The sequence below is a fragment of the Centropristis striata genome, chromosome 6, assembly GCF_030273125.1.
Source record: "Centropristis striata isolate RG_2023a ecotype Rhode Island chromosome 6, C.striata_1.0, whole genome shotgun sequence".
Classification (NCBI taxonomy): Eukaryota; Metazoa; Chordata; class Actinopteri; order Perciformes; family Serranidae; genus Centropristis; species Centropristis striata.
In genome coordinates, this window is record NC_081522.1 from 9,189,640 (window position 1) to 9,216,298 (window position 26,659).

The window sequence follows — 26,659 nt, forward strand, 5'->3', positions numbered from 1 at the left end:
TTTCTCAACCACCTTTTCACTGAGAATGTATTGCAACATAAAGTCTTAATTAAGTCCAGGTAATTGGATAACTACGTTATCCCAGCATTGACACCCAAACCTGAGCTGCGTCGTGATTTACACAGTGGAAATTAAAATCCAGACAAATGGGTATGTATCCATGGCAACCACTGTATGCCAAGTAATAGCTGCCACAAGATTTTACTGTGATATACTGACCCAGCTTATTGCTTTGGAGTGAAGCCTGACCTTGTACAGAGAATAACTGTGTCAAAGTGATGCCTGTCTAAATACCATAGCAACTATAAGTGCAAGGAACAAGTTTATTACAGTACAAATTTGTCAGCTTGAGTTTTCATCAGTGTCAACAGAGTGACTGCACAGTTATCAGAAAGTGGCATCGAGTTACTCGGCATAATGTACCTTTGTTTCCAGAATGATCTCTATCAGACGGGTGTTCAGATCTGTCCTCTCCGTTGCTCTCATCCACTTCAGCCACTGTGGTGAGCTCTGGTTCACTCTTATACAGCCTGTAGTCTGGACCCTGCCAGTGAGAAAGAAACAGAAAGGAACAAGTTCAACACAATAGACTTTATGTGGGTTTTAATTATGCAATGAGGACTCTTTCTACAAGAGACCTACATGGTGTAGTTCAAGTAAAATGTTTGTGGCTGCAACTGTTCTAAGAAATCTGAGGTATAAATTAATTTGCATTCATGAATCTGATTATTCAAACTAGTATGGTTGTCTTTTTAAACATGCTTTATTATTGTGCTTATATACGTAATTTATATGTGATTTATTCTATGTAATTTCTTATCGTCTATCTGGATGCTGGGTCTGTAGTAAGTATTGACTGATTGATTGATACAAATGTATTTACAGCCATGGAGAGTTTGGTTTCAAAGTGAGACATACAGCTTTAGAATTAAGTGACATTTTCTCTAACAGAATGATTGAAAAAAAAAACACATCCTTTTTTTCTACCTAATGTTGCTTTTACAGACTGAGCAATCTAAAAACATAAATGTGTATAGCTTGAAGAAAAACTCTCCATGTTGTTCGAGTATAACACACAATTTTACAGTCAAATGAAAAAGGAGGCAGCAGTCAAACATGGCTTAGTTTGCAACCAAGGGCAGAACACAAATAAACAGAACAAAATCACTACTTTTAAACACAGAGAGAGAAACAGTAAAGGAAGACAAGACGGCAATTCAATTAAAATGAGAAAAAAGACACGGTGAGGCTACATTTAATTAATTGAAAAAATAAATAATAATGACAAAAATAAATAATAAAGAAGCATTGCATCAAATAAAAAAGGGATATGATCCAACAAAAAAAATAAAATCCAAAAGACATGATCAAAATCAAAGTGAAAACCATCACAGTGAGCAGCGATGTGTGATGACACAGATGAGGGCAGGGTCAGCCATGAGGTCAACAGGTCAACAAGCTTACGCTGTGCGTGCCATTCCTGTGATTGGCCTTCCTGTCCTCCGGCCTGTGGAGTGATGGAGGGCGCACACCAGCATGAGAGGGCATAGGGGGCACGTTGGGGGGGTTGGGCTCATAGGACTGGGGTAGGGGTGGCCGCGGGGGTACCGAGTCCTCCTCCTGGGGATTATACAGGGCATGACAGGATAGGAAGCAAGGTGACACATGGTGCCACCACGCACGCTCAGGGCAAGCACCATCTGGTACAGTGTAGTTCTGGCTCACAGGATGGGCAAACCAGCTGATTAGCCAGATAGAGAGCTCCACGTGCTGTTACAGGGTGACTGACACATCCACTCATATTTCACCACTCACTGTCCATGAGCAAGGCTGGCAGTCTGAGCTCCCAGCTGAATTGGGTCATCATGTACACAACAGGAGATCTGGGTAAAAGAGAGCTGTAGGGCTGCTACTATAAATTCTTTTCATAATAATGTTTTCCCAATTAAGAAATTGTTGGTTTAGTCTATAAAATGGGGGAAAATAGCAAAACATTCCCTTATGATAGCATCTTCAAATTGCATGCTTCACCCGACGGACAATCCAAAAACCAAAGAAATTTAAATTACAATCATATTATAAAGCAATCCTCGTAAACAAATCCTCACATCTGAGAGATACCATTATGTGGTGCCTCACCTTGTGTGAGTGCGATCAACACACAATCTGCTTTTAATGTTGTTAATAGGAATCTGATTTGAGACTTAAACCTGATAAAGCCAAAATAATGTGCTTCTCAAGGTTCAAGAAGACAGATGATGCATATCAGATTTTGACTTTAAATAATAACTTGACTGAATAAGTCTCAACTTACAAATACCTGTATTTTCTACCTGTTTTAAGTCTTTTGTTTGTTTCATTTATTACATTTTTTCATACAGTTAGTCTGTTTCTTGTGCTTTTATGTGAACACTTTTATGCTTCTATCTTGTCCAGAACTCCCTTGAAAAGGAGATTTTGAATCTCAATGGGAAATATTCCTCATAAAATAAAGGTTAAATTACCTAAACAAGTCTTTAACCAGAAAATGTTTGTGATATTTGCTTGGTAAATGAATTACACAGTTAAAGGATTATAAAATTGCTTTGGATTAATTAGCACAGTCTCTGTTATTGGCGCCTCACCTCATTTTTGTGCTTGCTGAAGTTGCCCTTGGGCCCATACACGTTCGTACCATCAGCATTTCTCTGAGCTTTATTTTTACTTAGGGCCTCCATCACGTCTTGGATCCTCCAAAGTTCTTTCTGGATGCGGACATGCTGCTGGCTCGGAGGCTCTGTCTGCGTGTGCACAGGAAACACACACACAAATCACTTAATGTTACCTGGAGATTAATTTGACTTTGTGGACACAGGGAAAAGCAGAAGAGAGAGAGAAACACATACATAATTATCTCCTCCTTTCTGATGACGGGTTTATCTGAGAGTGAAGGGCACTTAAGAAGAGGATGTCCAGGCTCCCTGCTGGCCATCTGACTTCTCCACTCTGAATAAGCATTGGCTCTGACTCAGACTCAACCAGGAATAACTGTTAGAACAGTTTCTCTCTGTCTCTACACTTCTCCCGTGATGAAGGACAAGATAAAAGACAGACTTAATTAAGACCTGCTCTATCATCGCTCCAGTCATCAATCACTCACTATGTTGCTTTGATCTCTCTGTTACCCCCTCCCCACTGCAGCTAAGGGCACTGGAGCACACAAATCTTCTTTACTTTTTTCCCAAAGTCAAAGAAAGTGTCTACAAAAAGGATGACTAGATGTTCAAGGGAATCTGCCACATTTTCATCGTTCTTTGAAGCGCCACGGTATACGTACCCCAACCAAAGTCTGACTATTATGCCATGCCAGTGTTAGACAGTGCAAGCGGTGCGAGATTAAAGCAGCGCAGCTTCAGTCTCCAAAAATGATCCTACCTGAGGGCTTCCCAGTGCTTCAAGCTGCTCCAGGAGGTTGTTCTTAGCCAGGGTGACATCTCCTTCCAGCTTGTCGTACTCCCTCCACGACCGCTCCAACTCCTTGTTTGAAAGAGATGCACTTTGTGAATGACAATGCTCAAAAGCAGGCAAAAAAGGAGCTTCAGTGTCCAGCTTGTGTGGATGTACAGTATGACTCACAGCTGCAATTCTGGAGAGCTCTCTGCAGGTGCTGAGCAGGCCGCTCTGCAGTAAGTCTCTCTGCTGGATAACACTTTGCATGGCAGTAGGGTTTTCAGAGCCCATCTCTATCTCCTGGCTGGCTGAGAGCAGTGCTGTCTCCAGGGTGTGCTGAAGGAACACACGACATAACAAATGCACATACAGTATGAGTGTGTAATTTGTCAGTGTACCATTTCAGCCCTTCTACATTTCTGATCTTCCACTACATCTTGAACGACCCTGACCTCACAGATCCTCTGAGACCAGACTGCTTTCTGTCCTCAACTCAATATCCAAACTCAACATGGAGAAGCAGCATTCAGTTTTCATGCTTCAACTATCTGGAACAAACTCACAGAAATCTGCAGGTCCGCTGCAACTCTCTTTTCATTTTAAATCAAGACTAAAGACTTTTCTGTTTGCCACTGCCTGTTATTAACTCCAATAATGGTTAATTTCTTACTCTGCACTGTTACTATTGTTCTTGTATCTTATACCCATTATGCTATTTTAGCTGGTTCTTATTTGCTATTGTATTGAGTCTTGATTGGCTGCTTTAATTGTATTTTAATAACCTTTTATAATGTGTTTCTATTGGATTCTGGCTCAATGCTTTTGATGTTTTCTGTTAAGCACAGAATTGCCTTGTTGCTACAATGTGCTATATAAATACATTTACCCTGTCTGCCTGGTCTTTAGATCAGCCAACTTTAGTCTTAATTTAAGCCCCCGTTTTTAGCTCCTATACGTCTAAAGGTGCTGAATCAAAATGTATGGGTGCAAATAATTTTTCTTTATTGGTATAAATGTGTTATAGTCTATGAAATCAGCCCCATTTTCAATGTCCAAATTAAAAAAGAACATTTGTCAACTAACACATCAATTAATAAGCCAGTCATTTCCAACCTTAATTGAATAGGTTATGATTTATTTTGTTGATTTTTATGGGGATGTAGGTAGCTCCAAATGGACTACACATTAGCCCAAATTCACACTGTATTCATTATTTTCTTTTATAAAACAAATAGGGGACAGTCAGATATGCTAAATATGACCTGGCTATGAAAGCCTTGAAAATCTCTTTGAAGTTGATGACAGTAACTGGGGTATAGTTATACATTGTAACAGATAAAACAACTTTTGTTTGTGTTGTGCATATAAACCTAACATAAGGCGAACTGAGCATAAACTGTGTATTCTTTTTAGTTTATTTTTCCCCACTTAACACCACACTCCAGTCAGCATTTCAGACAGTGTTTGGTGCAAATGTAATGACAGATGTGCATTGTTTTAGTTACCTTCTCTCTGTACAGCTGCTGAAGTTTGTCCTCTTGTGTCCTCACCACTTTATCCTGCTCACACAACCTGCTAAGTTTGGTCTGAAGAGGGCAAACAATAAAGAGTGGTGACCCATCATGTAGAGCTGAACGAAGCATCATATCATGTAAGAGTGCATCACTGAACTTACATCAATGTCCACTTCTTCTGGCATACATGTGTAGGCGTGTTCCCTGTAGTCTTCTGGACTCAACTGTGAAGACATCAGAACGTTAGACAGAGACACCAAATATGCACATACACATTAGAATCTGGAGATCTAATGCAGTGTCATGACTCCCTCTCTGAGCCGCGGGATTTGTCTTGAGCAGAAACTCATATTTCACTGAATCAGACAGCCTAAGTTAGCAAACCAACAGTGGGAGAGCTGCCAGTCCAAACACAATCTCACAATCTGATTGTGGTGCCTTGTGTTTCATCACCCACAATTGTTTGTCTGCATCAGCACAATGAAGTGATTTTATTGGAAATGCAAGAAAATACATGTAAAACAATCTTGCTTACTGAACTCTAGAGTCAGTGCATAAACTGCATCAACCAACTGTGTTTTTTGCAGCACATGCTCTGTAGCTAATTGGTCCAAGGACCCTGCCTGTCTAGTCATTGTGGTCAAATGAATGTGTGTTGTTCCCAGAATAACGACATAACCACAGGACTTTAACTTACAATAATAATGCTCAAGACAATTATGAACAGCTGTTTAGTTACTTTAGTCCAGGCTAAAATTCACAGATGGAAGCAGTTCCGTCAGATTGAATTGCAATTACTTCTAGACTAGCTTATACAAACATAACACTTGTGTTTATTACATTACAATGTCTACATTTATGTAGTTGCAAAAGTAAGTAAAGGTGGTAAAACTTGTATCACTGTCTGGTCACTCCTCTTCTTGTTTTAAAGAAGAAGTCACCATGCTGAAATGGGAAATTATTTCAACTGCATTGGATCCCATGTTTCCATAAAATCTATTCATCACATAAAGCTTCATCATTCATCCACTCTTTCTAGTCTAAACAAATACATGAGCAGTCCATAAATTTTAGGACAGTGACATATTTTTGTGTTGTTTTGTGTTTGTGTTCACATTGGATATGAAATGACATCATGGCTATTAGGTCAAGTGCCAACTTTCAGCTTTCACTTACATCATTATTGGGCTCCTCGAAATTGTGGGAGCCAAGATTAATAAAAAAAATGAACAGATACTTTAGTTAAGTAATCATACTTCATGTATCATTTTGAATCCGTAGAAGTCAATGACTAGTCATCCTATACACATCAGCAGACGTTCTGCCAGGCCTGAACTACACTCGTCTTCCCTTCTTGCCTGTTTTGGGGCTTTTTGCTTTAAGTTTGGTCTCCACCACAAGAAACACATGATCATATGGCACTTTGTCTAAAAACGTATAGACACTATTCAAATCAAATCCAGTGGCTGGTGTACAGAGCTAAAACAACAAAAAATGACTCGCTGTCCAAATATTTTTAGACTGTGTACCAGTTCCACATTCACACTCACTCCTGCACTCTTTCACACACATTTTTTACTAACACCTTTTTCCTCAGCTGAATCACACAGTACAGTTAAAGCAGGTGGGACCTGAGAACCACATGGCATTCCACACAGAACATGCAGACTCTCCCACAGCGTGGAGGGGGGGCTTCACTGTGGTGTTGTGTGGTGTGGATTACAAGTGACATGGGGGGGGGGGGGGAGGAGGAGGAGGGAGACAGACTTCTGGCAGCTGAACAGGTGGGAATGCAGCTGTTGCCGGGCCGGTATGCCAATGAATGGGTTGGGGGGTTGAGGGTGGCTGGGGGCAGTCTTCAGCGGCACTTTTACACCTCGAAAGGCGAGTCACAAAAGTGGCAAAGTGATGTCATAGCCATCGTCACACACAAGCGAGCCCTCTTTACCCTTTCCACCAGCAGAATAACAAGAGGGGGTGAGAGGGAAGTAATGCAGACAGCTAGAAGAGAAGTGAGAGTTTACCTAAGAAACATCTGTCTTCATCTTCATCACCATATTTGGTATAGCATCTATTTCACAGCTCAAGTGTACTCAGTCTTACAGCTGAAATACATAGGACACAGACGGGGTGCAACACGCCACAGCATGACTGCAGTACCACCCAATATAGCCTATGCTTCCGAACTGTGCATATCAAACCAGTCTGTGTGACAGGTAAATAACCCTGCTCCAAATTACCGACATGATGTATTGTGTCCCTATGTATTTCAGCCGTTACACCACTAAATCCTAACATCAAATAAATAAAGCAGCACTAGTTGACTCCGAATCAACTGTAAACAGAGTAATACTTGCTTTGGGGATAGAGGAATATTTTTGTGTCCTACTTGAAGTAAAAAAATTAGCTTTACTGCATTTAGATTATGCCATTAAATCACCTACAATACATCTTTTCACAGAAAGAGAAGCAGTAGTACTTGGTAATGCGAAGTGACAAGTCTGACAACACAGAAATAAGTCACACTAATTAGAGTCCCCCCTGACAAATCCGGGCAGCTCATCTAATGAGAGGAAACACATTCTGTAAAAGGGCTATGAAAAATTGCACTCTAACCATCACAGATTAGGGAAAGAGACAAAACAAGATGAGTAAAGACTAGAGGCTTTGCTACCTAAATGATTTAAGTGCAACCACAGTTTTAGCTTTTGATTAAGGACAGTCCCAGAGCTAGATGAGCGTTTTATAAACATGGAGCAACTTCTAGAGTAAACTTTATCCAGCCCCAACACACAAAGTTCACTAAGAGTGACGAAGGGATTTAACTGAACAGTGAAGCAAACACATCAGAGTACTCTTCATCAAGTCATGTCCATACTGGCATGACTTCTCATAATAAGAGGAGAACAGTCAAAAGCAATGGATGAGGAGGTGCTGGCGATACAAACGATACAGGGAGACCAGTCTCAAGATGCCATGAGGACTTGGACACCGAAGGAGGAGCATTGCAAAACAGACCAAAATAACAACAGCGACTGGTGAGGATGAGGCGGAGCAAAGCCTTTGGCTGGCCTTACTTGCTGGTAAAGTTGAGGCCTTGGGGCAGAGTTCTCAATCAAAGTGTGAGTCATGGCGATTAAAGGCTCATTTTCCTTCATCTAGTCCAGTGTGGAGAGGAGCGATATAGCAAGTGTCAGTTTATAGCAGTTCTTTACTTCAGAGACAAAACCGACAATATTGTTACACCTCGCTTGCTCTCTCTCATGAAGCAGACTCAGACAGGGATGGGTACAGCAACGAGAAGCAGCAAGAGGCGCTCACACACAGGATCAGGACGACATTGTAGTGCAAAGCCCTAAGACGCTTACTCTTCAGCCATGGGAAGCTCCTGTTTAACTTTGATGTATAATAATGATACAAAAATAGCAAGCAATACTTTAGCGATGTATGTGGCAGGAGATGATAAATACGGGGCCTCATTACTCTACTTTCAAAGGGAAGAGCAAAATTACATAATTCTCAATGGTTACACAAATCTATGGGTACCCATTTCTGCCAGTAAAAGAAAAAAATACAGAAAAACCAAGCCAGGGTTGAGTCCCAGGGCCCTTTGCTGCATATCTTCCCCTCTTTCTCTCCCCTTTCTTCTCTGTCACTATCACAATAAAGCATGAAAAATATCTTCCTATAATAATGACATAATATCTCCAAATAATGACTTACTTAATCCAAAAAAAACATTTAGTATTTCAAAAATAATGAGAAACTTTCTACAAAGATACTAACTAATACATTTTGAGAAAGTCTCATATCTTTTTTTTTTTCCATCACATCGGCTGAAATGGGCTTCCATATGGATGTGGGAATAGCTCATTAAAACATGAAATTATCTTCTCTATATTTATCATCAGACATGTGTTATTGTGCCTTTGTGTATACTATATATTGCACTTTTGCAATTACTCAAGGTCTCAAAGCACTTTTGAGCTATTAAAAATAATAGAAGAGAAACATTTCTTTGCAGGTACTTCAATGACATGATAAACGCCTGTCTGTATGCATAGGAATATATATGCATATATGGAAAACATAAAGCTTGTTCACTTCTCCAAAGCATACAGAAAAGAGTGATATCCAGATATTTGGTTAGTATAGCTGACAATGAGTTTAGACGTCATCAGACTAATGAGTGAATTTATAGGCTCATCTAGGGACAGGTGTTGCTGTGGTATGAGACATTGGTCAGTGTTATAAAAATGAACATTAAAAAACTAATACAACTTATCTAGGCATCAAACAGGAAATCAAAGTGGGGTTTTCTGTGCTGAATAATATAATAGCAAAGCATTAAATGGGTTTAGTTCATGACAGGAGACAGGGCCATGCAGTCATGCATTACCCCACCTGATTGTCCAAATACATGAGGTTCCTTTGGAGGTGATGGGAGAGAATGTCGTTCTAACGTCAGCAGCAAAAAGGAGAGGAAATAAAAGGCAACAGCAGATTGAGAGAATTATTCTCTCTCTCTCTCTCTCTCTCTCTCTCTCTCTCTCTCTTTCACTCTCTCTCTCACTCTCTCTCTCATAAATACACAAACAAGTATGTCATGTACATAACCGAATAGAAAGGAAGGCAGCACAGCAGAACAAGTCAAGTTTTGCTATATAAAGTAAAAGACAGACTGTACAAAAGAAAATGAAAAAGGAGAGCTCCATAATGACCAAATGGCCATGTACAGACTTGACCAAATGCAGGAACAAGCACAGGAAGCTGATGAGATGATATCTAGACATTTTCTATGGATTTCTTGATAATAAACAAAATCATTATCAAGAAAAACCATGGAAAATGTCGAGATATCAGCTCTTAAATTAAAGTCTTATTAGCTATATTTGATGTTATCATTATATTTGTCCAAACAAATGTACATTTATGGCATTAAGATGAGTTATTTTGCGTTCTCCTACTCCTAGCCATGATTGTGCTGTTTTTGTAGAGATGCAGGACTTCTATATTTCAAGTGAAAAACGAGGCTACAGTGAGTAAAATGGGACAAGGGCTTAGAGGGTTCAAGTACATCACTTAAACTGGGTGTGACTATCTTGATGCTAAACCCACTAAACTACATAAGGTAAGGCAACAATCGTTAGCTACACTGGTATATTATAAACCCAAATCCCTCACACTCTACCATTCGCCTGGTTGACCTACATCAGGAACAGTCAAATCTGTTCTCTGGCATCTTAGAAGGGACTTAAAATGCAAAAATCCTGAATTAACATTAACGTATGCCAGTGGCCTGAACCTCCTTAGCCGGTCGTTCTTTAAGCTTGCCACTGGCTTTAAGTTTCATTTCCGATTAACATCTGTCTGGAAATAAAATGACTCAATCAACTGCTCGCCCAATTAAAAATGGATCAAATGCAATGATGATGATGAACTACATTAATTTGAGTTATTTATATTTCCAGACATTTCACACATTTGGTTAGCTGACCCCTAAATATGATGAAGAGACAACTTTAAGCCAACAAAACTTGAAGAAAATGCGAACTGTAGCGCCTTTTCTCCTTAAATCAGCCATGTGTGAAGACCAAAAAAAAATCCTCTGGATCGAGATGGATAATGGAAGTGGTTCAACATGGCATACACACCACACGCTAACACACAAGCCTGCAGGGGCATCTCTGGGGGCCTGACCTTTGGGTTGTCGCCATCCATGTTTAGTTGCATAAGCTGTGCTACAGTGTGCTCCCGGATACTGTTTAGCTCTGCCTGCTGCCGCCGCAGCTTTATCAGCAGCAGAGTCAGTTCCTCAGGCTGCAAGGGAGGGAGGAAGGGAGGGAAATACAGCCACAATGAAACAGGGACACACCGCAGGGAGAGTGGGAGAGGAAAGGAGAGAACACACCAGGACAGGAGATTTAGAGGTATCAGGCTCCCAATAGGTGAACAGTTGGTATATCTAGGTATTGAGTGTTCATGCAGCTCAGGAACATGAGATTATCCAAGGTGCAATCGCTGTCAGCAGCATGCAAATTTGACACGTCCACTCAAGACAGAAGAGCAGTTTAGCATTTATTACAGAACCCAGTTCACACTTTACCAGCTGCATGAGGACATCGCACTGTGTACGGCTTTGACATAAATTCCTGATCTGGCTTAGAGAGTTGTGAGTGACAGGGTTTTTAAGTCTTTGCTGATGTGAAGCGAGTCAAAAGGAGCTCCTGAAGTGAGCATACCCTAAATCCTAACACTTGGAACATACATCTGAGTTATTCCTAAATCTGTCTCTAAAGATTCTGTCACAATGTCTTCTTGGAAGGGAATGAAGGACAGAAGAGGGAGAGGGAGAAAGGGAGGGTAGGTGGAGTTATAAAAATAGTCTTGTCTTTCAGAGAAGTCCAATTAAACCCAAATGAATAACTGTGTGCTCCACACACTTATTCAAGCATGAAATTACTGGGTGGTGTATTTCATAAATTTAGTTAGGAAATCGTGGTGGACACAGAGGGGGACAACATGGATGAGGACTTACTGTTTTGCCTTGGAGAGACTGGGCAGTGATAGTCTGGACTGGGATCCCTGCAGGCATAGACCTCCTATCAGGTGGGTAGGCATACTGCAGGACACAGGGAATTACAAAACAATGCAGCCATTTATTTTACACTGTGGATTGCTTTAAACAATAATTCACAGCTGAATGGTTCCAGCAAATACAAAGACACATTTTGTGCATATCCTTAGTGGTCTAGCTATTCATATATACTTGTTTTATTGTATTTGCCAAAATATCAAGATACACAACAATTTTGTCTGTTGCTCAAAATACCTTTCTAAAACGACTTCACCGATGGAAACTTAGATTCAATGTCGACCTCTGGGAACAGTATGTATAACAAAATTAGCTCACACACTTTGAAAGCTCATTTTGAGACTTTTGAGAGCAGACTATGTTGTTGCATACAAAAATGAGCAGGGTTGGAAATTAACTTTTTTGTCCACGTCCTATTGGGGCTGGTGGATTTTAAATAAAATGGACCAGCCACTCAATAAATTACCATTGTTTTGTTTGACTGCAGGCTGAAGAAAACCCAGCAACTACTTGAATATTTTACCAGCATTTCGCTGTATTCAATCCCATCCCCGAAAATGACATTTAAAAATTTAATCAGAAACATTTTTTTCTTGGAACAGTGTCCGTGATAATCCAAAGTACATGCTGTCAACAGATTTTAGGAAGGCTATTTTTTTAAAAGGTCATTCTAATGGAAACTGTTGGCAGTATGTTCTGACACTGATTGTGGAAAGAGAGGTCTTCTTTTAAAATGACTGCTTTCATGCTGGTAGTATCACTCACCTCCATTTATCTGATGATAAATGAATATGTCAGAATTTAAGCAAGTAAAACCAGAGAGACTGTTCTCATAAAGAGTTGGGTATTATTCCTTCAAAAAGTAATGCACTGATTTCTGTTTATGTAGGATATAGACCGCAGAAACATGTGATTGTGTCATGTTGGGAACTTCAGTACTCATGTTCTACATCACCAATGTAACTGTGTTTAGTATTTCTGTGAAAAAGTAGTTATTTTAAGCCTAACTCTGTTCTTTTTTCCTAGCCTAACCTGAAGTTATTCCATATCAAAATGTTACCAACGTGCATAAAACGATGACTGTTGTTTTTGGATATCATATGAACTGTGATGCATAATTTGTCAAAAGAAATTATACAATCCCGTTCAGAGAACATGTTGAACCAGGACTGTATGGCACTAAAGTGATAAGTGAATAAATGTTTTATTAACTTTTTTACACTGTTTCTCTATACAAGGCCAATATAGCAAAATAGTTCCTTGTACCTGACAAGTTTCGGCTACCTTGCCTCTGAAGCCTTCATCAGAGGTGTCACGTGATGTTGGTGTGACGTCGTCTATGGTGTGTTATATGGAGTTTTCCATCCCACCTGATGTGGTGGGATAGCCGTGTCCCCTGGGGTGCTCCAGGGGGGGGGCGGGGCGCCCTCTGCTGTCTGGTGGTTTTTCATACAGCCGGGGGGGGCGGCCCTGCAGGACTGTGTCCCAGGTGTGAGATAGTTGGTAGGCTCCCTCATCCCGGTTGACAGTCTTTGGTGCCCGCTTCCTGATTTCAACCGCCTCTTTGATCCACCGATGGAATTTGTTGCTTTCTGTTCTGATGACCTTGGCTGCATCCCAGTTCATAAGATGGTTTTCTCTCTTACAGTGGAGCACCCCAGGGGACAGGGTCATCCCACCACATCAGGTGGGATGGAAAACTCCAAATAACACATCACAGACGACGTCACACCAACATCACGTGACACCTCTGATGAAGGCTTCAGAGGCAAGGTAGCCGAAACTTGTCAGGTACAAGAAACTATTTTGCTATATTGGCCTTGTATAGAGAAACAGTGTAAAAAAGTATATCAGTAGGCCTAATGAACCTCTTCAAGATATGTTTTGTTAACTGACCTTGTTGACTTGTGGCCTTTGTCGTCTCATGTCTCCTCTATAAATGGGCGAGGACACCTCTGAACGAGCATTGTTCATGTTGTAGGATCTCATCGGCGAGTAGCCACCGTACATAGACAGGGAGCCGTGTGAGGGCGAGGGGGGGATGGAGTGGCTCGGTGCAGCATGCTCCGACAGGTTGATCATGGTTTTGGGACTGGCCATGTTGCTGTAGAGCCCCGGCGTCCGGGTGTAGGCCTGTCTTTGCTGCCACTCAAATAACTGCCACATGGTGTCGTCTCGCATTGAGCGACGCTTGTCAGTTCCAGAGGGACCCAGGGCCTGTTCGTACAACGATGGCGATATGCTGCAGATGCTGTCCCGCTGTGCCATGCTATTCCTAGGCATACTGCAGTATCCATCGCCATAATGAGGCATATATGGTACCCGATGGCTAGGCATGTTTCTAGGTAGCGTCTGGTATGATGTAATGCTGAGGAGAAGAAACAAAACTTGTTAGAGGGAGTTGAGGACATTAGTAATATTTGCATATGAGGTAAAATATCTGCTTATATATATGTATATATATATATATATAAATATATGTATTATTAGGACTTTAAAGTCTTCAAAGGAGGTGCAACAATTTAGTAATTCTATATTCACTGCTTTGTTATTTTATTTATTTATTTTCCTAAAATGTGAATGTGTTTCATAAATACTAGGCTCTAAGTGGCAGGTTGAAAGTAGAGAAGAGGTTGTTTATAGTCAATTAGACTTTCATAACTCTGCACCTTTTAAAAAAAAAATCTTAAATAACAACAAACAAAAACACCCAATTATAACTTTCTAGCTACTCACTCATCAAAGCAATGTCAGGTTTATTACTTTATTACTTTATGGACGCAAAACACCTCTAGTTTTCTACATGGATACTTCACTCTCAAGAACCCCCCCCCCCCACGGGACAAATTAGACCTTTCCAGTGGCAGCAACGATTGAAAAGCCCCCCTCTTCCACAGTGAGTTCAAAGTCAGTGCAGCTGGCATCGAGAGAGCTTCCTATTAAGACTCCCTGACAGATTGTGGCTAGAACGCTCACTGGTCTGTAAAACCCAAAAGCGTTTGAAAAAAGAAAAGGCTTGTGACTACATGGAAACTAAGCATCATTCTGGAGGACATGCATGTAATGACAAACAGAGACTGCTGAAAGACTTGAGTGGCCAGAGAATGAAGAGGGAGTTTTCGCGCTTATCACAGAGGCCCATTACGGAAATAAGGAGCACTGGCCTTAAAATCATGCATTGCTCAGAGCAAATATGTCCATTTTTAAAATAAACTTACTCAAGGATGAGTGGAGGCAAAGAGGCAAGGCTGTGTCAAACACAACCACAGGCCAAGCGACGATAAACAGATGGAGAGACAGACACGCTGACAGACGGGCAGACAGGCAGACAGACAGACCCAGTGAGAGAGCAAGTTTAATCTCAACCAATTAAAAATGAGACTCTCACAGCAGGGTCAGTGGGCAGGCAGCAACTCTGGCTCACAGCTCTGCTCAGCTATTGTTTATCCCCAGTTCCACTTACTTGTACACTCAATAGTGTAATATTAAAGTGTTTAAATCATGGTGAGGAGCATGTGAATCCTCTGGCTTTAAACAACACAGCTTTGGAGAGAAACAGGACTAAGAAGCTTTGGAAAATCGGAGCCTGCATATGTACTGTATGTGGGTACGCAGATGCTTAAGGAGAATCCCTCCTGTCTCAAGATGTGGTTGAATCAGCATTTCTAAATGATACCAAGTTTAGCCAAGTTCCACTTCTTTTTGTCAAAGTAGGACAAGCTTGGACTCTTGTGCAATAACCTAAAAACAACTTGTGCTGGCATATTTTCTCCTCTTGCAGCGCAAATGTTTTGAGATCACACAATCAAATAATTAAAACATTAAGGGTTTTAAAAACTGCATAAGTTCACGCAGCCATGACTCCAAAAAATAAAACAGAAAGTTCTAATTCTCTAATCTTTTGTGACATATATTACACTGAATACCGTACAAAGACAAAAACATTGAACCTCTTAAAACTCACCTGCTCACTGGCAGGAAAGGTTGGGGGTAGGATATTTTTTAACTGATGTGGTTTCAGTTTTACTTTAGTAAATATACACTGAATTTGATATATTCTGTTCTAATTTATGTTTACTCAGTGTCCCAACTTCTCTGGGTTGTATAATCAAACCAACCTCCTTGTGTCATCATCCTGGTTGCGTCCTCTTTGTGTGCGGACCCACTGCTCTAGTTGCTGCATAGAACTGGTCCTACTCAGGGTGCGGTCTGGCTCATGGGTGGGACTTCGCTGAGGAGGGACTTCAGTCCCATCAGCTGGACACTGCTCCCCGGATCCATTGACCTGAGGGCTGCGGTGCGGACCGTCCATTTCTGTCGGAGTCTGGGGTGAGGCGATGTTAGCCTTGATGGCTGCTGCCTGGGCTGGCTGCAGTTTGATACTGTTGATCTTGGTGAGTGGACGCTCGCGCTCCGCCCCATCCTTCTGGAAGCCGTATCGCTCGGCGTCTCGCTGCTTCCTCTCTTCTTCTGCTGTGGTGGGGGTAATTGCTGCAGTGCGCTCACAGTCAGCCTCACGGTTGAGTTCATTTTTCTGGATTTCAGGCTGTGTCAGTGGCAGCCTGTGGTTGGCCACATGGTTGATCTCTTGTGGTCCACACTGCTCCACTTTTAGTCTGTCCAACCTGATAAAGAGAAAGAGGAGCTCTTAGAATAATAACAAGAAATATCTAGGACCGGTGGGTGCTGGCTAAAGGCAATCAAGCCATATAAGATCACCTGTGCAGAGACAGAAAGATGATAGCTACATTAGATTACATTGGCAGCTGGGATAGTCATCTGTGTCAGAGACATTGTATCAAGCATATACAATATACTGTGGTCCTAATGCATTAACTTTGTGAACTCTGCTAATGGGGGCAGCTGCGAAACAAAAAGAAAGTGGAAAGAAAATGGGTGGAGGCGCACAATGTTTCTTCCAGCTGCCAGTGTAGGCCAGGCGTGTAAAAGGAAATCAGATATCTCCAATAAAACACTGCCTCCTCTGGGGCACGTCACAAAGGTGCTGCTCAGACTCCGGTAATCCATTTGCTGCTCCTTTTTGCCTCCTCACTAGGAGACCTATATACAGCTCTGTGGTCCTTAGGGGGGTCTCCAGAGGTAATTGACACCACTACTCCTTGGCCTTAGACAGACTGAAGGTCACAGCTTCAAAGTTGAGCAAATTCCCCTTTGCAGCATGGCTCACTGGGTTTGCATTAGGAGGGCAGTAGGAAAGGCATTCCTTCAGAGTTTCCACTTGTATCCTTTTAAATAGCAGCACTAGGCACGTAATGTCTTCTCCAGCCATCTGTGGCTCCACCAGCCCAGTAGAGCACACACTTAGACCTATGAAAGGCCTGTGTGCATTTACTGACACTTCTTTTGAAGACAATGTAGAAACACTTAAAGGGAGCGGTCCTTAAAAGATAAGGATTTGGACTACCATATCTTTTTTCTTTCTGATCACTACTCACCAAAAGATAAATGTAATACTGTCCATAGAAAACACTACTTTAAAATTAGGGTAGCCTTTAGTCTAGATAGATATTACAATGCTGTTATAGTAGATAGCCTTATAAAAGCATCACACTGTCCTAACAGTGCTATTCAGTGGATTTCAGGCACTACTGCTCTGTGTAATTACAAAGCACTTTACCATCACGCCTCTGCTCACCCATGTAAAAGGAGGGCATTAGACAGGCGGGCTGCCAAATGACAGACATTTAACACAGTTTAAAAAAAGACGGGAAAAAAGTATCCCAATGAGTCAGTGATCCTCATCAGCCAGCACAGCTGTGCACAAAGTCCCTGAACAACCTGCACAGTGCATAATTGGGGATGGTATGCCCACATGCACATGGCATGTGTGTGTATGTTACTCTGTAATAAAGTTCAACAGTAAAAATAGTTACGTAACATTAAAGAAGTCACAGCTTCTACAACAAAACCACAGTCCAGAAATGTCAGAAGCCGGTGGTGAACTGCTGCTTAAGAACTGCTGCTTAAGAACTTAACAGGCTTAACAGAGGGATTTAAAAGCACTTGCTTACAGTACAAATGCTTAAAAAAGGAAAAATCCGGATGGAGAAATGAGACAAGGCATGTCAATTGTACTGTGTTTAAATAATGGTCCCCAAATACCATTTTCAAATGTCTTTTTCTCCATTCAAGAGCGAAACAACCCACTGTCACCTTACAAGTTTAAATAAAATACAGGCTCTCTGTAAAAAAAAATATTGGAATAGTGTTTATTTTACAAACCTTTTGACTGGCTCTGAATGCACAAGTGCAGCATCTGTCATTACTTTCATCCAAGACTCCATCTCTTTGGCTGTGTCACAGCAAAAATAGTATGTCCTCATGTTGGGATGCGTCGCCTGTTTTTATAATGGACAGGAAAAGTGACATACAGACAAAGTTACCTGAAAGAGAGAAGAGAAAAGCATCAAGTTAACTGGAATTTTTAAGCGCTCTAAAACAACTGGTCAATCAATGTTGGTTGCATTTATGAAGGTTTATCACTACATAAGAAAAATGAATAGCCGCTGAGGTAACAGTGACTCTAATGCATGTCATATGTTTTAGTTAACATTCATGGACATCTGTACCATCCACATAAATCAAACAATGAGTCAACAATGAGTCACCTGAGTTTCATGCATACCACTAGATTAGGGCAGTAAATCTGCCACAATACTGTAGGACTTACCATGCAGTTCATTGTACGGCAGACACATTGTTCCGTAGTTGCTCTGTTCCCTTGCAGTGAACAAACCAATTTATTGTTAAAGCCAGACGCAGAAAGAGAAAAACAGAATGTTTAGTGAACAACCTCAATATCCTGTTTACCAATGTCTGAAAAAACAAAAAGAGCACTGTCATCCCACCAATTACTTTCAGAATAATCCTGAGAAATAAGGAACGTTTTTAATGACAAGGCCATTTTTTGGCCACAACAACAAGAGACAAGAAAAGTTTAAAATGTAGAATATGCAGTCAAAAAGTCATCCCACTCCTGAGTAGATCACTGTAAACTGAAGAGGTCGTGGCCCGCTCTCGTGTTTCTCTCTTTACCTCAACTCTTTCTCTCTCTCTCTCTCTCTCTCTCTCTCTCAGCCTGAGTCTAAGTTGGAAAAGGAGTGGGCTGTGTGGTTGGAGAGACCTTGAGCAGACTCCTGGGCGTCTGTGTTTGGCTATACTTGGCAGGACAACTTTGTTGTCTCTTAGGGTTTATGAAGGACCCACAGTCAAGTACTGTACACACCACTGAGATCCCATAAAATATGCCTGTTGCCCTGTAACTTGGGGTTTCCGAGTCAACTGAGAGTATAGCGATGCTATAGTACTACACCACTGGCAGGAGCCAGCACAGACATATCACTGTCTACAAGTGTTTTTCTTTGCTTTCTGAGCATGATCGGTTCAAGTTTTAAAAAACATCTTTGTCAGTCAATTGAAAATGATTTTCAGAAGTGGTTAAACCAAAGTAAACCCAGAGGTGATATCTGACACTGTGGAAATACAAGACCACTACAGCAAAAAAAGAAAAATTCTAATAAACTTCATACCAGCAAACAAAAGAACCTTTTAGGCGTTTTGTAAATTAATCTCTTATCATCTCATTTTTTTACAAGCTTTAAATAATACTTACTTTTGCTCTAAACGTACTCAAGCATAAAGTTTGTAGGAATGAAAACATGCACTGACCTTGAAGGCATATTTTCTGTTAATGTGATCATCCACAGACAGCATGGAAACACGAAAGCTTGGTAGGAGGATGCTGCCAAGTATCCCCTCCTCTTTTTCATCTGCAGAGAAAAAACAAGTCAACACAAAGCATTAGAGGCTATTTTTTCGCCAAAATGTTACACTTAACTTATTTCATTTTTGACATAAAATAAGGCCAAAGGAAAAACCAAGAGGATTCCGAGATGAAAACCAATAGAGTTTTGTGTTGGTCAGATGAGCAGAGTCCAATCAGTGAAAAAGATGAGCATTGATTCAATGTCCTATGTAGCTAGGCCACTCTAATCCTCATTAAGTTAGCAGACAGGGCTCCACATTGACAATGGAACCCTCTCCACAGGGGGGATTAGATTGAGTCCCGAGTTTTAAGCAGAGAATTGCTTAACCTCCTAATTTGTTATAAGCAATCTGCACTGCTTACCCAAAACAGAGCAGGAAAACAAAATATACCAGGGAAGCGACTGCTGCAGTCCCATATGTGCTTTTGCTTTGTCTGCTTGGTATGTGTGCATGTTTGTGTGTTGACTGGGGGTGTTATCTAAAAGTCTCCTAACACATATTGGTAGTAACTGGGCTGAACGAGGCTGATTGTGAACAGTGAGTAATATCTGGGGGGATAGGTGGTAGCTGAACTCTGGTCGGCCTCTGGTAGTTAAGAGGTGGAGATGTTCGCCTCGGAGCTCTGGCTCTCTTACTCAAGTCTGAAGAATTGATGGATTGATCTATTTGCCAGTATCAGCTTTACCTGCTGCCCACTGGCCCCACATTTAATTATTCATCAATCAAGTCTCTGTCTCTGCACAGAGGACTCTGCAGAACATAAGCTAACATTGTGGGGGATCCTGAGCTCACAGTAACCGTCGGATAACTGCAGCAGATAGATGTGGTGCTTATTGAGGGGCAGCATAGTTCATGACCTCTCTGCTCACTCTCTGCTGATGGGTGGATTTCTCAACACGTCTGTCTGGATAAAGCCTTTGGGCCTGCTGCTGCCTGTGGCTTTTATCAGTCAGTGGGCGGAAAGAAGGCGACAGGACTGGCAGACACCAGAAATAACACAGACTAGATGTCATCCTGATCAGCAGAAATGATGACTGTATCCGCATCGAGTAATGCAGGGGGCAGTGAGATATGTGGACTTGTGCCAGGCAAGACTTATATATTCTCTGTAGCTGCAGCCAAACAGAGGACCTCATCAACAACCACCTTACGGCCTCATTGATTCGGTCTCCATTTCATTTTTTTCAATAGGGAAGCTCTCGAGCGATTGCTGGACACAGCTGTGTCAATATTTGATATGAACATTAGAACTGTATGAGAGAGGCTGAAATGCTCCGTCAATAGCAGCTCAGTCAATAGCATCTTATAAAAAAGACCACATCTAACACTTGCAAATGTTTTCCTACAGTGCAATAGTAGCAAAGAGGAAGGTTTATGAGGACAGCCAGATTTAAATAACTAAATGGAAAACTTTTAAACTATAAACTCTTTTCAACAAATAAGCATATCATGAAAAAAACATAACTAAGATTAAGAATACCATTAAGGTACCACGCTAGATTTAAATAAAATTAAAGAAAAACTTGTTTCTAAAAGTATGGGTTATCTAAAGGATGATCAGGGTTATAATACAATAGTGGTCCTCCTAATGTGGGATTAGGAGGATCTTTAAATTCAAGCAAGATAAATTTTGTTTAATGCAATTGAATCCAAGAATTACACAAGTATGCAACCACTGTGTAAAGCAGCATCTCTGGAAACTTCTTTCATGACTTAAGAGTCGTGTGAAATCCAATTTCCTGCTATGCTATTTCTATCAACATTATGGCAGCATCCAAGCCTTACTTAAAGCCCTGGCTTTCCTTGGGGAAAATTATCTATCAAATGGCAAATCAGACCACAGGAGAGCCCTTTCAATTAATATGCCTCCTCAGTTGGTCCTGACCGACTGCTTACCACAGGGACTTGGATCCAGATATATAAACAACCGCCAAGAGCGCGGCTTGTGGCTCTGAAGGTCAAACCAGCGCACTGAACTTCTAATCGAAAAACCAGTATTGTTGTTATCAGTGCAATACTAATGAAACGTTGTGAAAATGTTGGTGGCTGAGAGGACATGACTCACCTCTGTAGTAGAAGAGGCACAGGTCAGACAGCACAAACCACCTCTTTTTCCACAGCTTCATCCCTGTACTGTCCTGAAAAGACAGAGGAAGAGAACAGTTATTCCAAAAACCAATGGAAAAAGTTTGTTGGTTAGTTGTTTTTATATGTAGATGTATTTAATTTTTGCTTTTTCAAAGTCAAACACAAGAACAGACAGCATATAACCAATACATGACAGTACAAACTCAACAAGACAATAAACAAATCAAAATCAAAAATTAGAATCAAAGACAGTTTGATTTATTGGGGATATATTAAAGTTGAATTTGTGCAGGTTGGGTTGATATGAGCTGACACAGAAAGTGAGTAGGACTATTTAACTGTGAAATAGTTAGGAAAAAGTACTTGCAGTAGTCCACTCAGCCCCTGGAATATAATTAGTTGAATTTCTTTGATGTGAGTAATTGTTTACTATTAGCAGCTTTATATATTCGGTTAGTACCTTTAAAAAGGACAGAAGCCAATCAATTACTATTGAATTTGTATTTTTGAAGTTGTAATAATGCTGTTTCCAACTTTTGTTATGCTTTCAACAACCTCACAGGTCTTCTACAAAGTAGGTATCACTTTGTTTTTCACTTTTGTCTTTTGTCTCCTTGGAATCCTTTTAATATTTTGTAAGTAAATACACTCTTTAATCATCCCAGTTGTACAGCAAAATTCCTACCACTCAAATGTGACACATCATTGACTTGAGATGGAGTAATGGTACTTTATTTGGTTCAGGGAAAACATCTGAATAAAAGAGAGTGCTCCATTGTGTATATAATTTCATCAAAACAAACAGCTTTCACTTTTAAAAGGAAGTGTGTTGTTCAATGGACAACAAAAATAAACCTCCATTGCTGAAGTTGTTCTCTGGCATTACAATGCTGTGATCAAAAGGGTTGTCAGGCTGCAAGGGTGAGGAAAGGGGTATTAACTTCCCCCGTCGCTTTATTGGAAAACTTGAGCGGAGTCCTTAATCGTGGATTTCACCAAGAGACAAAAGTAGGGGGGAGGGACCTCAACAACTCTGTCATTATGGTCAAGCAGCATGAGGGCCACAGTTTACTTTAAATGGAAATTTGCTTCATGAACCAGCATGTTTAACACATTAGTATCAAAAAGTCACAATACCAGATGCTGCTCAGCGTGTTTATAATGGAGGCACTTCAGAAATGTAACAGAAAGATTCAAACCAATCCGCATCCATTAATTCATCACCTTCCCTCTGTTCCAATCAAGGTCTTAACCACTCATTTAACAATGTGTTCATGAATAAACTTTATCAGAAGTTCTGTCAGCTCTTGCTCAGTTCAGGCGGGAAGAGAAAAACAAGGCTTTCACCATCACATCAATCACTGTGGCATTTTGTTCTCCCAATGGATCAACCGAAGGGCTGCAGCTTTTCCTCCGCCAAGGACTTCAATAGCTTCCAGGTTTCAATGAGGCAGGGAAATAAAAGTGCAAATCCAGCTTTTATTCAGCGTAGCAGATTTGTGAGTCTTTTGCTTGATCTACGTCACCCTGATTGAGGTCCCCAAAGAAAAAGCAGCTGGCAGCTGTACCAAAGGAAGCCATCATGTGTTCACAAAACTGCGCCGGGAGGCTGCAATCAAAACGAAATGAGTCCCCCCACTTAGGAAGCCGAGAGAGTCCTGTCTGGCAAAGAGTTCCCTTAAGCACCCCCTTTTCACCCTCCTGTAAGTAACCAGGGAGCTGTGATGAGGGATTGGTATTTAAACAGTGCCCGCACTTGGTGACTGGCTGAGCGGAGACACTGGACAAAGAAAGGCTCAGATCCTGTAAGACATCAAAAAGCTTCCTTTGTGCATAAGACTGTTGCTGGAAATCTTACACAGAGGGAGACCTTGACAGTGTTCTATGTGTAAAAATGAGGAAAGTTGTATAAACAAAAGTTTGCATTCAAAAGATGTTTCATGCTGAATTCAAATCTATGAATAATGTATCAGTCTAAATGCATTATAATCTTGCTCACCTGTTTATAAAGCCAGTTTCTCTTGATCACTGGTGCATTGGGGTTCCTTCGGATGGAATTGGATCTCTTCCCAAAGTTGTGAATTTTTTTGGAAGGTCTTGATGGCTGAAAATATAGCACGAATGAGCAAAAGGGAGTTCAATCCACAAAAAAATAAAATTCTAGCCTTTTAGACTTCTAGACTAGTTTTCCGTTGTTTTCCTGACTTGACAGACATGCATGATTATCCTTGTATTCCTGTGTCACTCACTCTTCCTGCTGGGCTACTGGGGTTTGCGGCGTAGTCCGAGCCGCCTGTGTAGTTGGAGGCCTCACTCATGGTGCTTAGTGGCCGTTCCTTCTTCTCATTCGCCGGCACTTTGGAGGCAGATCTAAACAAGAGACACAAGGCATGCCAAGAGCATATAGGCAAGTCATCAGTCAGAAATATAGACTACCGATTTATGTATACTGACCTTGATAAAAAAAGAGGAGGAAGCAGACTTTATTGTCTGTTCCCCCCCGTCCCTCTGAAGTTTAAACTCTCAGTTATAATGAGATCTCAACATGGGCCTATGAATCAAGCCAATTACTCCCACCATGTCACTGCAGATACATTCCCAGTTGTCTAACAGCTTTAAATGGTCTGCAAAGCCTGCCTGACATACTGAAATGCAGCAGTTTGCAGCAGTGAATCAGGTCAGGATGCCTCAAAGACAGAAACATTTTAAAGCAAAAAGTTGACAGCAAACTGAGTTCAATACATTTGCCATAGGATAGAACACCTTGTGAAATAAGTTGTCTCTGGCCCATGGAGATGTCCTACATTCTTTAGGAAGGGAACAACGTTGTGGTCTAGAGGGAACAAGAAAGGAAAACCAGAGTAGAGCAGAAATACTGCAGCAGAGAAAAAACTGTAATCTCTCAGATATGCTGGTTTCAGGTCACTGAATAAGGACAGAAACTGCAAACCCTGCACTGCAAACTCCCCCATCTAACCTGTCCATTTGATGAATGACCTTAAGTTCATAGATTATGTGGTACTATTCAGCGTAAATGAGCACTGTACTTATTTGATCATCAATAATAAATCGATGTATGCATCGTCTGCATGTGCTTTACATCCATCTGTACCATCAAGACTAATGTTTCAAACTATCCATTTGTTAGAAACAAAGATAAGACTATTAACACTGCAACAAAAGGAATCTCTGAGTCGATTTAGAAAAGCTTTAACAATTCAGACTCCATGCTGTTATACCCAAGGTGCATAAACACGAAAGGGGATCACAAGGGATAACATCAGCTCGGCTCACAACAGCAGGCAACACACACACAGGATGTTCATTCCCGTGCAGCACAGTGACAGGTCTAATACTACCAAAGACAAAAAACTGACAATCACAGACTGACTGTCTTACCTGTGAGAAGAAAAGTTACATGTTTTGTTACAAGGCAAGGTTCGGCTGCAAAATGCTGCAACACCTATTCATTATCTACTTGAGATTGCATGATTGCTAGTTTACTAAGAGAATTTCATACATGAAAAATAACTGTTATCAGAGTTCTGTGGGGTTCTGTATCGAGGTGACTCATCAAGGAAGTCATTGGGTAGACAAGTGGGTGACTAATGCTTATCGAGTTGAAGTGCATACAATTTTCAACTCCCTATAAAACAGCTGCTTGATTAGGGTGATGAGAAGCAACTGAGACTGGTCATCTTCATCTAATGGCCTCTCAAGAAAATGAGCTCTGAGGATTTTCACCTGTCAACGAAAGTGGGGAAAATCTCAGTGAACGATAATCAATGGTGTGTCGACTTGCCGTCAAAACCCCAACGGTTGGGAGGGGTGGAGAAAATGGACCGACTTTGTTGTTAATAGAGATGTTGCTCCATTTGATGCTCTACTTGGCCAACAGACCATTTCCAGGCTCTGCACTGCAGTGTGTTGTGTGTGTTGGACTTTTGTTGATAATTAGTCTGGGCTTGATAATCAATGTGCATGCAGTGAAATTGAAAAGTAGTGAGTGTGTCAAATTGGCTGCTACAACCAGATAGAGAGCAATAGGAGATGTGACACTGCTTTAAAGTTCTCATGCAAAACAAATAATATTTCAAGCATGACAGCATTGTAGTTGGGTGTTGAAATGTTAACTGAAAAGTTTTCAATAAACAATGTTTTTTACTATTTTCAAAATTAGACAATTCCATTGGGCTTACACCAATCCGACTTTTTCAGCCACGATCATTTTTCATTAAAAGGCTGCATGCTTAACTGTATGGAGGTGATGGACATCATCCTTTTATGTGTAAAGCCACATCAGGCTTGACTTAAACATTGCGTTTGTAACTTTGAAAAACAAAATGGATCAAATAAGTACATAGATATAAATGTTAATTAACATTAAAACATAATATATAACATATCTATAAAATCCTACTATGATTAAATGCAAAAGGATGTGAGAAAAAAAAAATCTTTGATCAAAAGCCACAAAGATGCTCAGTTTACTATGACATGAAATAAATAAAAGCAGCAAACCTAAAAATTGAAAAGCTGCAACTAGGTCATTGCTGGCGTGAATGCTTGCAAATGGTGAAAAATAACTAAAACTACTTCTTATTATAATAGTGGCCGATTAATTTATTAAATCAACAAATTGCCTGAGCACCGTTTTCCACTTGTACAGTGCAGCCACCATTCTCCAAATTGAAATTGTGACACCCCTTGTTGAAACTACTGTGAATGTAGCCTTGATGATATGAATTCAGAGGGCAACACTTCAAAGCATTCCTCGTCCGGGCCTCTCCGGTATTTATTTCTCAACCACTTTCTGTAAATACAATGCACACACGCAGTAGAGACCACCAAAGGCTTCACATCTATATTTTGAAATGAAACTTTGCTCTAACCAGCTTCCTCTGAAATGTTACTATAACTTCCACAATATGCCGTTTTGAGTGTCTGTCTGCTTTAAATTACTATTTTCTGGTTTAGGTTGGTACTCGTCTCCAGACAGCACTAGCCCACAGTGGATATGACGTTAAGTTCGAACGCAGAAAAACTTGCAGACTAGCAAAACAGCAGAGCGAAAAAAACAACCATCTTTATATTTACCACATCTCCATGTCAACAGCACGGTCGGTAATTCTCAAATGGAAGCCCGAAGGAGCCAAAAAGACATAACAACGTCTACCTGCAAAGTTGAGAGTTGGGAGTTTTTGGTAAAATATTGGCTTAGTTTATGTGTAAATAGTAAAGCATA

At 40.8% G+C, this 26,659-nt stretch overlaps 1 protein-coding gene across 6 annotated transcripts in view; it reads right to left on the reverse strand.

Moving 5' to 3' along the window:
- Positions 1-26,659, reverse strand: part of LOC131972747 (pleckstrin homology domain-containing family A member 5-like) — an 86,810-nt gene that overhangs the window by 6,866 nt on the left and 53,285 nt on the right. For 2 of the 6 annotated variants that reach the window (XM_059334446.1, XM_059334445.1), the window contains exons 5-22: positions 23,664-23,784; positions 23,414-23,518; positions 21,392-21,464; positions 19,228-19,328; positions 17,782-17,897; positions 15,657-16,163; positions 13,435-13,906; positions 11,482-11,565; positions 10,644-10,763; positions 9,348-9,401; positions 8,021-8,101; positions 5,105-5,167; positions 4,935-5,015; positions 3,616-3,765; positions 3,415-3,516; positions 2,625-2,780; positions 1,465-1,620; positions 424-544 (exon numbers count right to left, since the gene is read on the reverse strand). In XM_059334446.1, coding sequence (XP_059190429.1) covers positions 424-544; positions 1,465-1,620; positions 2,625-2,780; positions 3,415-3,516; positions 3,616-3,765; positions 4,935-5,015; positions 5,105-5,167; positions 8,021-8,101; positions 9,348-9,401; positions 10,644-10,763; positions 11,482-11,565; positions 13,435-13,906; positions 15,657-16,163; positions 17,782-17,897; positions 19,228-19,328; positions 21,392-21,464; positions 23,414-23,518; positions 23,664-23,784 — 2,663 coding nt within the window. Of the gene's footprint in view, positions 1-423; positions 545-1,464; positions 1,621-2,624; positions 2,781-3,414; positions 3,517-3,615; positions 3,766-4,934; positions 5,016-5,104; positions 5,168-8,020; positions 8,102-9,347; positions 9,402-10,643; positions 10,764-10,797; positions 11,261-11,481; positions 11,566-13,434; positions 13,907-15,656; positions 16,164-17,781; positions 17,898-19,227; positions 19,329-21,391; positions 21,465-23,413; positions 23,519-23,663; positions 23,785-26,659 lie in introns of those variants that run through there. The other 4 variants (XM_059334447.1, XM_059334449.1, XM_059334450.1 and 1 more) reach the window with 3 other exon arrangements.